Source organism: Oratosquilla oratoria, chromosome 21 (genome assembly GCF_046742065.1).
Source record: "Oratosquilla oratoria isolate Oo_2021 chromosome 21, ASM4674206v1, whole genome shotgun sequence".
NCBI lineage: Eukaryota > Metazoa > Arthropoda > Malacostraca > Stomatopoda > Squillidae > Oratosquilla > Oratosquilla oratoria.
In genome coordinates this window covers 48512549-48527548 of record NC_134797.1, presented here as the reverse complement: position 1 = coordinate 48527548, position 15000 = coordinate 48512549, and the positions used below count along the sequence as shown (strand labels likewise).

The 15000-nt window shown below is 36.4% G+C and overlaps 1 protein-coding gene across 1 annotated transcript in view; it reads right to left on the bottom strand.

Annotated features, from left to right (window-relative positions):
• LOC143037153 (protein still life, isoform SIF type 1-like) overlaps positions 1 to 15000 on the bottom strand; it is a gene marked incomplete at its 3' end in the record, with an annotated part of 252952 nt that overhangs the window by 8245 nt on the left and 229707 nt on the right. The window contains exons 6-7 of the mRNA XM_076205270.1: positions 9150 to 9345; positions 6545 to 6706 (exon numbers count right to left, since the gene is read on the bottom strand). Coding sequence (XP_076061385.1) covers positions 6545 to 6706; positions 9150 to 9345 — 358 coding nt within the window. The remainder of the gene's footprint in view (positions 1 to 6544; positions 6707 to 9149; positions 9346 to 15000) is intronic.

Here is a 15000-nt window from a genome sequence, read left to right as displayed (position 1 = left end):
ATAATAATAATAGTATTAATAGTAATGATAATAATAATAATAATAATGATATCAATACAACAACAATAGTAATAATGATAACAGTAGAAACAACAACAATAATAATAATGATAATAATAATAATAATATAATAATAATGGCAATGATAAAAATGATAGTAATAATAACAATAATAATAATAATGATATAGTAATAATAATAATAATATAGTAATAATGATAATAATGATAATAATATTAATAATAATATGATGATAATAACAGTAATAATAATAATAGTAATAATAATAATAATAATAATAATAATAATAATAATAATAATAATAATAATAATAATAATACTGATAATAATAATAGGATCAACCAATCGACTAAAACAACTAAGAAAACGTAGTAGTAAATAAACTAAGTTTCAAGGTAACTGGCACATATCTTCAGTAAACAAATAAATAGATGAATGAAAAGACAGATGAGTAAACAAGTAACTCAGTGGGAAATATTGATATAACAAAAGCAGAAGCAGAGGAAAGGCGAAGGCTCATACTATGCGTGCGCAGCTTCGAGTTTCATGTAAAACCAAATATACTTCCTTCATTTGATCAACAAACACGAAACACTTCCCGCAGATACCGACTGGCTGTTCTAGTGTGAATTTTTAACATTCGAGTCAGCCTGAAAACTTATATTTTATCCTATCATTTATCTATTCCTCATGGATTTGGCTTTGCTAGACATATTTCTTTTTATTCCTCCATTACAAACTACCAAAGATAAATTCAATGAATTGTAAGATGAGGTAGTAAAAACCTAAACAAAGGAGCATTCAGGAAAAATGATGACGCATACGTAAAGAAATCAGAAAAATATACCTTGTACAGACAGTATGAGACCACGAGGGAAGGAAAGGAAACAAGAGACTCTGGAAGAAGAGTTTTCATGTTGTGGATAAGAATGTCACACCATTCGACTAGGTTCGACTTGTGAAAGACGTAAGTCGGAACTAGTCGAGTGGTATGTACTCACTTACTCTCATCCACCTCATAAAGGCTCCTGCAGTGTCTCGTGTGCCCTCCCGTCGTCTTTCCAGAGAATTTTTTGCAGAAAACGAAAATCAAAACAAAACCGAAAATATCAAAACTTGGGGAGCAAACACACAAACGCGCGCGCACACTCTCTTTCTCTCTCTCTCTCTCTCACACACATAGACATACACACAATCGTACCCATGACCATGTGTAAGCACCCTGGTGACAAATACATAAAACCAAGCATAACTACACTCGCACTTGCAGAGAAATGAGGTAACACGGGAGTGTGCGGAAACAAGAAGCTACTAATCTACAAAGAGCTGAAAACATTAAAAAAAACTAGTGGTCAATAACTAAATATTGTACTACTAGAGAGAAAACAGTGAAAAAGAATATAATGAGATTTATTAATTTTATGAGAAAATGTGTGGGTAAATATAGAATTCAACACACACACACACACACGCGCACGTACACAAAACGAAGTTAATTAGTGAAGAAAAAACTAACAATGCTGGATCATGCCAATATAATCCAAAACACACAAGCACACACACACACACACACATATACATACATACACACACACACATATTTCTGTCTCTTCTACATGGTCACTAGCTGTCCTTGCTTTCAGGTTTTCGCGCTGCTGAGACAGTAATCTGGCGTGTTCTCAAAGCAACAATAAACAACATGCTACTCAAGACCGCCTTTCTTTCTTATGTTCTTATATATTCATATCACTGTGAAGCCTACCTCTGCACCCCTGGGGTCCTCCCCATGGCGGAGGGGAACTGAGAGCAACTCCAGGCTATACAGGTCAATTGATAATGATTAAAGAAGGTGGGTTCTAATCTGTGTCTCGTTTATCATTAACACTTCTATGGAAAATATTTTGTTCTGATTCCTGTGTATTAATTTCTGGTTTTAGTTTTTTGTCTCTTGTCCCATTTATTTTTTCTCTATTTTTTTTCGTTTTTTTTTATATTCTCTCTCACTCATAATATCTTTTCTTGAACCAATCATTTCTTCTATTTTCCCTGCTCATGTATGATATGATTTTTTCATAGTTCAAAAATTCAGAAATATATCTCTTTTTTCCTGTATTTCTCTCCTCTTTAAATTCTCTCCAATTTGGTCAATAAAGGGTTTCCTCAATTATAAGAATTTTGTCTTCCCGAAGTTGTATTTCGTTGTCCATATAATTCAGTTCTCATTCCTACACTCTTTTCAGCCATATGGAATTCAGGAGCTATAATATCACTCTTTCCATTAGGGTACAGGTATTTCATGATTTGTATAACATCTAGTTCTTTACTTGGAAGAAAGATTAATCTGGTTAGTGTGCTAATTCTTTCACTCGTTGTCTTTTCACTAATCGTGTCATTATATCGATTACTGGCTTCCCACTCCTCTCAGTTCATCTACCCCCAATTGAATTCTCCCACCAAGAACACGAGGAGAATTTTTCAATTATCTTTTTCCAGTGATTGTCCACATAATTATGTCAATACCTGTTGGTAATCAACTTTGATCTGTGCTCTTTTCAATTGCTATTTTCGTATTCTTTAGTTTAGTTTTTCGTTCTACTTCCCACACCTTCGAGGTTCCTGTTTTCACTGCTACCATCATACCCCCACCATTTTTATCTTCTCTGTCTCTTCTTCACAGACTATATCTTCCACAGCTCATTCTGATATTCATTTTTTCATCTTCTGTTCTATATTTTTCTATCCAAACATATCTAAACTTGGCTTTGTCCGTCAATTTCCATGTCCTACTCAACCTCATCCACCGTGGTTTCTCAACTTAATTTTCACGGTCTCACATACGTTTACTCGTGGGTTCGAATCCCGCATTCCTCTCAAATTCCCAGCAGTGACTGTTAGTTACCTGCTCCAACAGTCCAAGCGCGTAATGGGGGAAATGTGATGGCCGCACCTAAGCGCCTTCCGGCATAGACTCCTCATCCTTTCCTTCCCTTCCGATCTCATCCTCACCCAAGCTACGCTCTTCTCCACTTATTAAGTGTTGAATTATTGTAGATTATTATTGCTGATATTTCTTTTGCTTTTACTGGTTTCTATTTTTCTCTCGATTCTCAATGCGACTATTGTGACAGGATTTTTCTTTTGTTTTATTTTTGTCTACTTCTACATCCGATGTTTCTCTATTCTTTAGCTTTTTCATTACGGTTTTACAACATATCGTTGCTCTTCCTTATTTTGTTGTTTCATATTTTTTCTTTTGTTTATTTTTTTCATTTTTCTCTTCATGGGCCCTTCTTCCACCTTCTCTATTTTCCCACAATGCAATGAATATTCCTTAAGTGCAACTTTGCTACAGTCCCATTCTTATCCAGAATTCTCTATCTTTACCAATCTTCTTTGATTCTTCATCAATTCTTACTCTCTTTCAACTGGGTTAATGTTATTCACTTCGTCTAATAGTCCTTTAACTCATCTAATCTTGTCCCACTTTTGTTCTTCTTAGTAGCTATCATTCTCTCTATACCTGATTCATAACTTCCGCAAGACTTTTGATCTATCAGTTTATTTATTCCTTATTTTGATTATGACAGCCTTACATCTTTCACCTTCAATTGCAGGTTTGTAATGTGCAGTCGTGTGTAGGTGTATGCACGTGTATGTGTATACACGTGTGTGTGTATGTATGCGCGTGCGTGTGTGTGTGTGTGTGTGTCTATTTATCAACTTAGTTGTATCTTACGGGAAGGGGAGCTAGGCTCGTAATGCCCCTTCTCTGTATCTGGCCATGTCTAGTTTGCTCTTAAATTCGTGTATTGTTTTTGTACACACTATTGTTTCGTCTAGTGTGTGTGTGTGTGTATTTACCTAGTTGTATTTACCTAGTTGTATTTTACGGGAAGGGGAGCTATGCTCGTAGTGTCCCGTCTTCATATCTCATTTTATCTAAACTGTTTTTAAATTCATGTATTGTTTTTGCACACACCACTTTCTCATCTAACTTGTTCCAAATGTCTGTGTGTGTGTGTGTGTGTGTGTGTGTGTGTGTGTGTGTGTGTGTGTGTGCGTGTTATTTTAATATGTTTAACTTGCAATTACCTTGACTCGTTTTAACCCCACTGGGCAAGCGGGTCAGGGCATCGCTACTTTTGATGGAGGTGAAGGAGATAGCGACTCGAACCCCATCGCCGGCGAATTGGTTCATTACATCCCACACTACAAAGTCCTCTGTAAGGAGCACCGTCTTTGCCTTCTGATAGGGGGGGGGGGAGTTCCCCGACGTTAAACCAAATTAACATTACAATTTCTGTTTCTTTTTTTCTTCCTATTCTTTTTAAAGATATATATATTTTCTATGAAAATATCTTTATCAAAATCTTTGGAAATGAATAGAAATAGTGTTACTGAATTTCTAAATTAATTAAACCTATATGTCATTCACCTTTTGTTTTTGGACAGGTTCTACTTATTGTGAGGAAATTATGATAAAAAAAATGACCATAATAACACAAATTATAAAATGATAATAATAGTAATGATAATGATGATAATAATAATAATAATAGTAATAACAATAATTATAATAATATGATAATAATAATGATAGTAATAATAATGATAATAACAACGATGATATAATAATAATAATAATAATAGTAATAATAATAATATTGATAACAATAATGACAATAATATCGTTAGTAATTTCTTTTTTATAAGTATGAAGTTAATACGTCTCAAACGTGCTAAATTTTGTCGTCGACTTCTCTACAGTAAGGTATGACCAAGGTTAGGTTAGGTCAGTTGAGCCCAGACTAGGTTAGGCACGGTCAGGTTAGGTTAAGTTAGGCTCAAAAGGTGAATCATCAATACCCTCCCTCCCCTCCAAAAAAAGGCATCGTCGCGATCTCCAACAATCAGGACGGTGGTCCTTACAGAGGTCTCTATAGCGTGGAATTCAATGAACCCTGCCCGTGGTCCAACCCGCTGGCGGCTGGGATAGAACTGCCGCCACCGAGACTTCCGCTATATGTAGCGACGCTCTAACCCGCTCGGCCAGCGAACACCCAAAAAAATAAATGAATAGATTATTTGATAAACAAATAAAAAGGACAAAAATGGTGCACGCTCTTGGTCGCAACGGAACAATATACTTGTCTCAATATATATATATATATATATATATATATATATATATATATATATATATATATATATATATATATATATATATATAATTTGTTTTCAACGGTTTGTCACTAACAACATTTTCTTAGAGGATAAACAAATAAAACAAATAACATAAAAATAGCGACTAGGCGAGTCTGACCTTTCTCGTGGTCACCACATAGAGTTCCGATAGACGGGCATCGGAGGGGATTGTCGCCCTTCCACATGTCCTGAATTCCCTTAGACATTCTCGCCTCCATCTGTAGGTGCAGCCCCAGGTGCTGACACTCGGTTTATGCACCAAGTCCATGATCCCTCTCACTCCTCCCTCTAATCTCCATTTTTTTTTTTTGGGGGGGGGGGCACTTGGGCACTAATATCAGAGAATAATACGAAAGTTTCCCCTGGAGAGATCTATGGGAGGTCCAGAGGACTGTTGCCACCCACTGTGGGGCTGCGGGGGAATTTCCAGTCAGTGAAAACCGAAGTATCAATTCATTATCCCCATCTGAGAGGTCTCCTTTAATTCCCTTTTTCTTCCATTAAAAAAAAAAAAAAAATCCTGTCCACATCTTCCAGGTATTTCTCCTATTTTACCTCCGATTTGACATTTACTTTAATTCTCCACTTTAGTTCCACAATTTTCACTTTATTCTACTGTATCCTATTAATGCGTTCTATCTTATGATGCAGGAACAACCTGTCTCTCTTGGTAGTTTTATTAAACTAGTAAATGAGACAGTTCTTATATAATAAATCCGTGAGCGAACGCGCTTGTGCACGTTATTTATTATTTTAGCTTGAATGTATGGCGGGCGTTAGTACAAACGACTTGCATGAGACTTTCGTCTGTTCGATATTTGAAGGATTTTTACTTACAAATTCAGTTACAGCTGAATTATTTTACTAACATGTTCGTTTTATTTTTAAATCATTAATGAACGTACGGGGACTTCTAGAACGATTTGCTTATTTTCTTCCATATTAAGTATATTCCTATTTATATTTTAAGTTAGGTCTTTTATTAAAAGCAAAACTAGCATAGAATAATAGAAAGAAGCTTTGGGATAACAGGAAGCAAAGGTCAACATCATAAATAAGCCATAAATCTCTGTAAAGGAAGACGAAAACGATCAGTATAACAGTTGACACAAATAACAAATAACAAAAAGTAAAAAAAAAGAAAAAATATTAGTAAAAAAAAAACAATATCAACACAAAAAAAGAATTTCATAAAGAAATCAATTAAAAAACACTGACTGGTTAGTAGTAAATGCCATTACTACTACTTCAGTAAAGGGATTACATAAATTATAAGATAAAAACAAAGGAATAACAGAAGAAAACCAAACCAACAGACTTTTCTCAAACTGAAGATTATCATAAACTTCTGGCGGGGAGTCGGACGCTGCTCTGGCGGCTCCGTTCTCTGTGACACAAAATTTCCCGTTTTCTATGGATACTGACATGTTGGCTCCGGAGGAACTACAGTGGCATTCACATCTACCTTCATCTTTTTCTTCTGAAAGGAAACCATTTGAGTTTTTTTCAAGTGAGCCGTCTCCACATAATTTCGTGTAAGCAACAGCAGCCATAAACTCCAGGTTTTCCCCAGAATAAAATTCTTGTGCATATAAAAACGTGTTATGCATGTGTAAAAGAAATTAACCACTTGCATGTATAGATAAAAACATACATACATACATTCACACATACATACACGAATGCATACACTAACACATACACACATTCTTGTATGAATGCAGATTTGAATATATGTATTATATACGTGAATAGGTAAATTTGGAAGAGAAAATACACATAATAAAACACAGCGGTCCGAGGTCGAATTCTGCCCCGGGCTGAAAGAATTTCCATATCGCGCTGCGAGCCGGTACTCCTACTCTCGTAAGTGAGGAGTTGGGTGTGAGGGTATGTGTGTGTAAGGTCACTGCATTACCCATAGATCGTTCATGTAAAACTCTGACCTCTCATTCGGGACGGTAATGGCTGTCGATCACAAGTCGAGCCTTTGATCCAAAACTATGGTGAATAACACACACACACACACACACACACACACACACACATACACACACACATAATGAAATAATTCAGATTGATTATTTAGGAAAAATCTACAAAATTCTAATATTCACATACACACACAAAGTTCACGTCTTTCATCATTGCCAAAAGAAAAGAAAGCTTTTGATAAGAGGAATGACATAACATTGGATTAAATACTGATGTTATCTGAAAGAAAGTATATTACAACATATTAAATTGTGTGGCTACTAAGAACCTGTAAAGGAAGTATATAGATTTTAGATTATATCTATTTTACGTTTGACATTTATATAAGTAATACCTTAATCATGCACATGCATGCGTGCATACACACACACACGTACACGCACGCACACACACACACACGTACACACACATACTACGAGCATAGCTCTCTTTCCGTAAATACAACTACATAAATACACACACACACACACACATACACACACACACTACGAGCATAGTTCTCTTTCAGTAAAATACAACAAGGTAAATACACACACACACACAAAATTATTCAGTCAATCCATTGCCCTAGTTCTTGTAGTAGACCCGCGGCCTCCAGACTGATGTTCCTATGGGTTTACTTTCGTGCAACCAGTTATCATTCTTCATGCCTCGTGTAATATGTAGGACGTCTTTGTTTGTTTTCCTCTTTGCTGGATACTATGTTGTGAATGCATAGGTGTCGGTCTTATGAGTTGCTTAAAGAAGGTGACAAGTGTTTTATTCTGCTGTCCAAGTCCTGTACTTGCCCCTGTTCTGAGAATGTTTAATTTTCTATATGACTTCACTTTGAGATCTTTAATGTCAGGAGTTAAGATCATGTGTGTATCAAATGTGAGGCCAAGTATTTTAGGAGTTTTGTCCAGTGAGAGAGAGGATGATAACTTCAGCTAACAACAGGGTATTTCTTAGATTCATAGCGTCACTGATGATTTCTGAGAGGGTGCAATCACTCTGTTTTATGCCAACCATAGTTCTAGCTTGTTGAGATAAAATTACTAGTTTTTTTATTCATTATTGTAGATGTGGTGCTGGGGTGCATAAGTGAGAGATTTTGTGTTGTGCTCTGGGTTTGGTGTAAAAAGGTCAGGTGTCAAAAGGTTCAGCAGCGATGGTGATAGTAGTGTTCCTTGTGGAACCTCACTGCATAATCTTTAGGAACCTGATAGGTGGCTATTCTGTGATACTTTGCATTCTCTGCCTGCTAAAGGGCTTTTCAATCATTTTATGTCACCATTGTGACATACCAGATTCTATTATCTTTTTGGACAGGATGTGTATTGGCCTTATTGATAATTAATCCCCCCTTCATTGTCATGACAGGTAATACTTTCTGGTGGAAGCCTTCTAATACTTATTAGATGGAGTTCGTGAGATATGTATGGGTGGAATGGCCTTCTTTGAATTCTTGTTGACTTGGCGAGGTCGGTATGTGAATCAGAATTTCTTTTTATTTAGTCTTTCTATTAGTTTATATATGGTATATAGGAGAGAGGTATGGCTGTTGAATGCTGAATTCTTTGACGGTTTTTTGGTTTTAGGATGAGGAACAATATGTGTTCTTTTTAAAATTGTTGGGATACTACTGTGTGACCAGCAAGGATCTGAGGTATCTGTCAGTAATGTTACTGCTACAGGATCATAATGTTTTTAGGTTGCTGTTTGACATGGCGGCCGGGCCTTATACGTATAAAATCTTCAGGGTTTGTGGTATTTTCTGTGTTATCAAAATGTGTACATGAACAGATGTACAGATAGATGGATATACATTCTCTCTCTCGCACACACACACACCCACACACACAAACACACACACAACTCGACCCTTAAGGCATCTCCACACACACACACACAACGAATCCAAGGAAGCCAAACAAGCGCGACTGTACCTCTATATCGCGGGTCCTGGGCTCGTAGCCGGGCATACTGCTCTGCTGTCATGCACGTGCACTGCGGCGCCCCGGGGCGCGTGGGCGAGGACGGGGTCGACACGGGCTTTCTCCTCCCCTTCACTTTCCCCTTGGCGGGTTCTAACTTCAGCGAGTAGGATGAGGACGCCTTTCGCGAAAATTTGAAGGAGGGTGACTGAAAAGAAAAGACATCCGGTTAGGTGGAGTAGCGCTCTATGATATGAACGAACGAATGAATAAGTAAATGAATGTATAAAAATTATATATAAATGAAAATAATAATGATTAATAAATAAATTAATACATAGGTAGATAAATAAATAAGTAAATAAATATATAGTAGCAGACATTATATATATGTAAATGAGTGAACAAGTCAACTAAATATATAAATATGTAAATATTAAGTACACTGCGTAATGAATATAAAAACTGTGAAAAGTACATCACACAAGACGAGCGTTTTAAATCGCAAACAATAGTAATACAGTATACGAGAAAAAATACATTTGCATAAAAAATAACTTTCTTTCTTAGAAGTTCCATGTATTACTGCAACATTTCATTGAATTACCAGAAATATACACAGTCTTGAAGCCATGTGTATATACCTAGTCGTATTTTACGGGAAGGGGGAGCTATGCTCGTGGGTCCCGTCTTCATATCTCGTTTTATCTAACCTGTTTTTAAATTCGTGTATCGTTTTTGCACACACCACATTCTCATCTAACTTGTTCCAAATGTCTATTACCCTGTGAGAAAGCTGGTTTTTTCATATCTCTTCTATAACTGTCTTTCTTGATTTTCTTTCCGTGTCCTCTTGTATTTCTACTATCCCATTTTATTAGATCCTCTCTATCAATAGTTTCTATGACTTTCATGATTCTATAAATAGTTATCAAGTCTCCTCTCTCTCTTCTTTGCTCTAATGTCTGTAGATCAAGTTTTGCTAGTTTCTCTTCATATGATAGTTCTGAGAGTGTTGGTGCCAATTTCGTAATTGTTCTTTGGCTCTTTGTATTCTTTCAAGTTTTGTTATACATTTTTTTGTACTTGGCGACCACGTCGTCGCTGCTTACTCTAATCTTGGTCTTATCAAAGTAGCCAGTATTTTCTTCACAATTTCTTCGTCTAGGTATGTAAATGCCACTTTGTTCTTATATAATTATAAGTTTATTACAAATGAAAAAATTCTGTTACAATTATTTCTTTTTCCTGAGGCGAGAGGCGTTTGGGGGTAAATCGGTTACACCGCCAACTGCCGTGAAGAAGAAGAAGAAGAACTCGAAGAAGAAGAAGAAGAAGAACTCGAAGAAATCGAAGAAGAAGAAGAAGAACTCGAAGAAGAAGAAGAAGAAGAAGAAGAAGAAGAAGAACTCGAAGAAGAAGAAGAAGAAGAACTCGAAGAAGAAGAAGAAGAAGAACTCGAAGAAGAAGAAGAAGAAGAACTCGAAGAAGAAGAAGAAGAAGAACTCGAAGAAGAACTCGAAGAAGAAGAACTCGAAGAACTCGAAGAAGAAGAAGAACTCGAAGAACTCGAAGAAGAACTCGAAGAAGAACTCGAAGAAGAAGAACTCGAAGAAGAACTCGAAGAAGAAGAAGAACTTGAAGAAGAACTCGAAGAACTCGAAGAAGAAGAACTCGAAGAAGAAGAACTTGAAGAAGAAGAACTCGAAGAAGAAGAACTCGAAGAAGAAGAAGAACTCGAAGAAGAAGAAGAAGAACTCGAAGAAGAAGAAGAAGAAGAAGAACTCGAAGAAGAAGAAGAACTCGAAGAAGAAGAACTCGAAGAAGAAGAACTCGAAGAAGAAGAAGAACTCGAAGAAGAAGAAGAACTCGAAGAACTCGAAGAAGAACGAATGAAGAAGGAGGCTAGAAAGGAACGGAGAGAGGCCAAAGCAAAAGCTTTAACAATTCGCAAAGTTTTGAAACAAGAAAAGCAAAATAAATTTATTACTTAAAGAAAAAAAAAGAATAAAAGAGTATAAAAAGGGCGTTTTGAACGGAAATTTAACACCAGCACAAATCGCCTATATAGATGACTTGCGAGAACAGCTAGATGTTGACAAGAAATAAAAAGCAATATGATTTTGATACTTTATTTTCCTAAAAAGGGGCGTAGCCCAGGGCGCGCATCGCCCGCGCCAGAGGCGCATCGCCGCAGGCCAAGCCCCCCGGCGTAGCTGGGCCGGCGCAGCCGGTGGGCTTGTCTCCAAAAAATTTGTTTATATGTTTCTCAGTGGAAATATTATTCATAATAATGACTCCCAGGTCCTTCTCATTTTCTAATTTTTTAATTTCTTCCTCTTCCAATTTATATGATCTCACTATTCTTTTTTTGTTTCTTCTAAATTGCATTATACTACACTTCTTAATATTGAATTCCATCTCCCACTTCCTACTCAATTCCCATACTTTATCGAGATCACTCTATAGCGACTCACTATCTTCTAGTGTTCACTTTTTTCAACAATTTTGCATCATCCGCAAAGAAGCTCATATAACTTTCAATTCCTTTATCCATATCATTATTGGGGCCAGAACTGTTCCTTGTGGAACTCCACTAATCACTTCATCCCAATTAGAAGGTTTGTCTCTCACCACCACTCTCATTTTTCTTTCATGCAAGAAGTCTTCCATCCACTTCAGCAGTTTGCCCAGTATTCCTCCGGCAGTTTCTAATTCCTTTAGCAATTTCTTATGTGGGACCTTATCGAAAGCTTTTTTCAAGTCTAGAAATGCACAATCAGCCCATCCATCTCTTTCTTGTATTACATCTTTTAGCCTTGAATAGAAACACATTAAGTTTGTGACGCATGATCGTCCTTGTCTAAATTCAAATTGCCTTGGATTTAGTACATTTTCTTTTCCAAATGCCTTACCCATCTAATTTTGATCATTCTTTCACAAATTTTAGCTATCGTACTTGTAAGAGAGACCGGTCTATAGTTAGTAGGGTCTTCCTTGTTTCCTCCTTTATATATTGGCACTATATTTGCACTTTTCCAATCTTCTGGAACTTTTCTTTCTTTCAATGAACTGCTTATTAGACTGTGTACTTTGTTAGTTCATTCCTGCATTCTCTCAAAATCCAGTTTGCCATTTCATCTGGTCCATGCGATTTTCTGACATCGAGATTACTCAAGTGATTCATTATTTCATTCCTTGTTACTTCTATCTTTTTCATAGGGGGGACTTTCTCCTCCCACTTTCTCCCTTGTAAACACCGATTTAAAATGTTTGTTCATAATTTCTGCCATTTCTATTTCCTCTGTGTATTCAACTCCTCCTTGTCGTAGTTTATCTAATTCTTGTTTGTTTTTCAGTTTGCTGTTTACAAATCTGTAAAATAGTTTTGGTTGCTCTTTACATTTTTCTATGACATCTTTTTCGTATTTTCTCTTTTCTTCTCTGCACACTTGTACGTATTCATTTCTATAACTAGTATATATTTTCCATTTTTCTGTTTTTTTTTTCATTTTATTCAAGCTTTATCCCTTTTGTCTTTTAACTCCCTACATCTTTTGTTGTACCAACAGTTTACATATTATTTTTCTTGTTTTTGTCTTGGAACATACTTTTCCACTCCTTCTTTATAAATTTTTGTCAAAATATTCTATTTCTCTTCTACTGTTGTTTCCTCCTTGTGTTTCCTTTCCTAGTCTGCTTTTTGAAAGCATTGTCTTATTATATCAAAATCTGTTTTTCCATACATCAATCTTCCCTTTCTATATTGTTCGTGTTTTCCATGTATTTTTCCTCATTTAGTTCCAGCTCAACCAATATGTGGTCACTTTTACTTACTGGTGTCTTATGTTCAATCTTGTCCACTATTTCGGGTTCTGATAAGATTATTAGGTCCAGTCTCAATGGTTCTTCCTCATTTCTATGCCTAGTATTCTTTTGTAGCCATTGCGTCATTGTATGTTCTATAATCATATCGAGTAGTACATTTCCCCTTCACTGTCATCTCTTCCCACCATATTTCATTAAAATTAAAGTCACCCATTATAACTATTCTTCCTCCATCTTGCATTATCTTATTTAGTGTTATCCTTGTGCCTTCTAACATTTTTTTCTGTTCTCTCTCTTCCCACGAAGCCGTTTTAGGAGGCACATAATTTACTACAAACTTCCTGCTCTTCCCATCCCTGTCCTCCACTTCCATCATATCATCTGTACTCTATTCTTTCCACATGTGACATTCCTCACATCCATATCCCTCTTAGTCAGGAACATAACCCCACCCTCTTGTTTTACCTTCCTGTTTCTAATCCAATAATTATATGCACCATGTCCTACACTGTTGGGTGGTAGTGGACCTTTCAATTTTGTCTCTACAATTCCCATTATGTCCGGTTCTTTTTCCTTCAGGTAATAATTCAGTTCGTTCAAGCCTGTTACTAAGCCATCTATATTTGTGTAAGACATTTTTAATTTTCTGCTACTTCCACCGTGTTTTCTGTTTCCCTTCCGTTTTTCTCTGCAATGAACCATTCCCTCACTTTCATATCCACTACTCTCCAATAGAATTTCTCTTTGTCTGATTTCTTTTCTCGTTTTTTCCTTAGCTTCTATTTGTTTTCTCATCCTCTCCTCGTAATTCATTCCTCTTTTTATCCATACCTGTTTATATTGATCACTGCTAGTTTCCATGTTTTTAAGATATTCTCTGCTGTCGTTTGTGACCTGAATTTAACCTTAATTGGTCTGGTCTTATCTGTATTGTATTTCCCTATTCTATATATTTCTTCAATTTCTTTCCCTGTTTCTTGTTCATCCTCTTGAACTACTTCTAATATCTTGTTTACCTTTTCCTTCTCTTTTACTCTTGTAGTCCTATTTGGATTATGCTTCTCTTCCATCCCTAATATAATTATACATTTATTTTTGTCCGCTAAGTCTCTTACTATATTCTCCTTCTCTCTCATCACTTTAATAACTGTGTCCTTAGTTTGTTCTTTCATCTGTTGTGTCATTATATCTCTAAATACAATTTTGTTGTTCTCTTGGACTTTTCTCCAACCCTGTGCTTCTTTTGCTATGGACTCTTTATTCTCTTTATTATTCTTCTTTAATTCCTCATTCTCATCTTTTACTTCTTTTAACTGTCTTTTTAATTCTTCTATTTCTTTAGTTAGGTTTTGATTCTCCTTCTTTAGTTCTTCCAGTTTATCAACTCTTTGGGTAACAAGTATTAATTGGTTAAACCTAACCTCCCATGCTTCATTAATCTTTTTTTAGTTTCTCCTCTAGATTTACTAGTCGGGGGAGGTTGTCACCTCCTCCCTCATTAAATCCATAAAAGCAGTTATCTTCTCTTTCCATTGAGCTGTTATTATCTATGTTTCTGCTTTTGACACCTCTGCTTCCCTGTTCTATCTCGTCTGTGTGTTCTGCACTCCTTTTGTTTACACCCCTTCTAACATCCGGGGCCCGTTCGTCTCCTTCCTCATTTTCTTCCATTTTCCTCAGTAATCCCTCTCTTTCTCCCTTTTCTTCACCTTCCCACTACACCACGAACTTTCCCCTTCCCTACTAATACTACAAAGGTACTCCCCCGTTATTGAGATAGACGAAACTTGAATTTTTCTTGGAGTTCCAAACTTCGCTGTCACTTCGAGCGACGTGTGTGTGTGTGTGTGTGTGTGTGTGTGTGTGTGTGTGTGTGTGTGTGTGTGTGTGTGTGTGTGTGTGTGTGTGTGTGTGTGTGTGTGTGTGTGTGTGTGTGTGTGTGTGTGTGTGTGATTCACCACTGTCTTGGATCACGTGTTGGGCTCTTGATCGACAGCTATTACCACCCAGATGAGAGCTCAGAGCCCATATATGA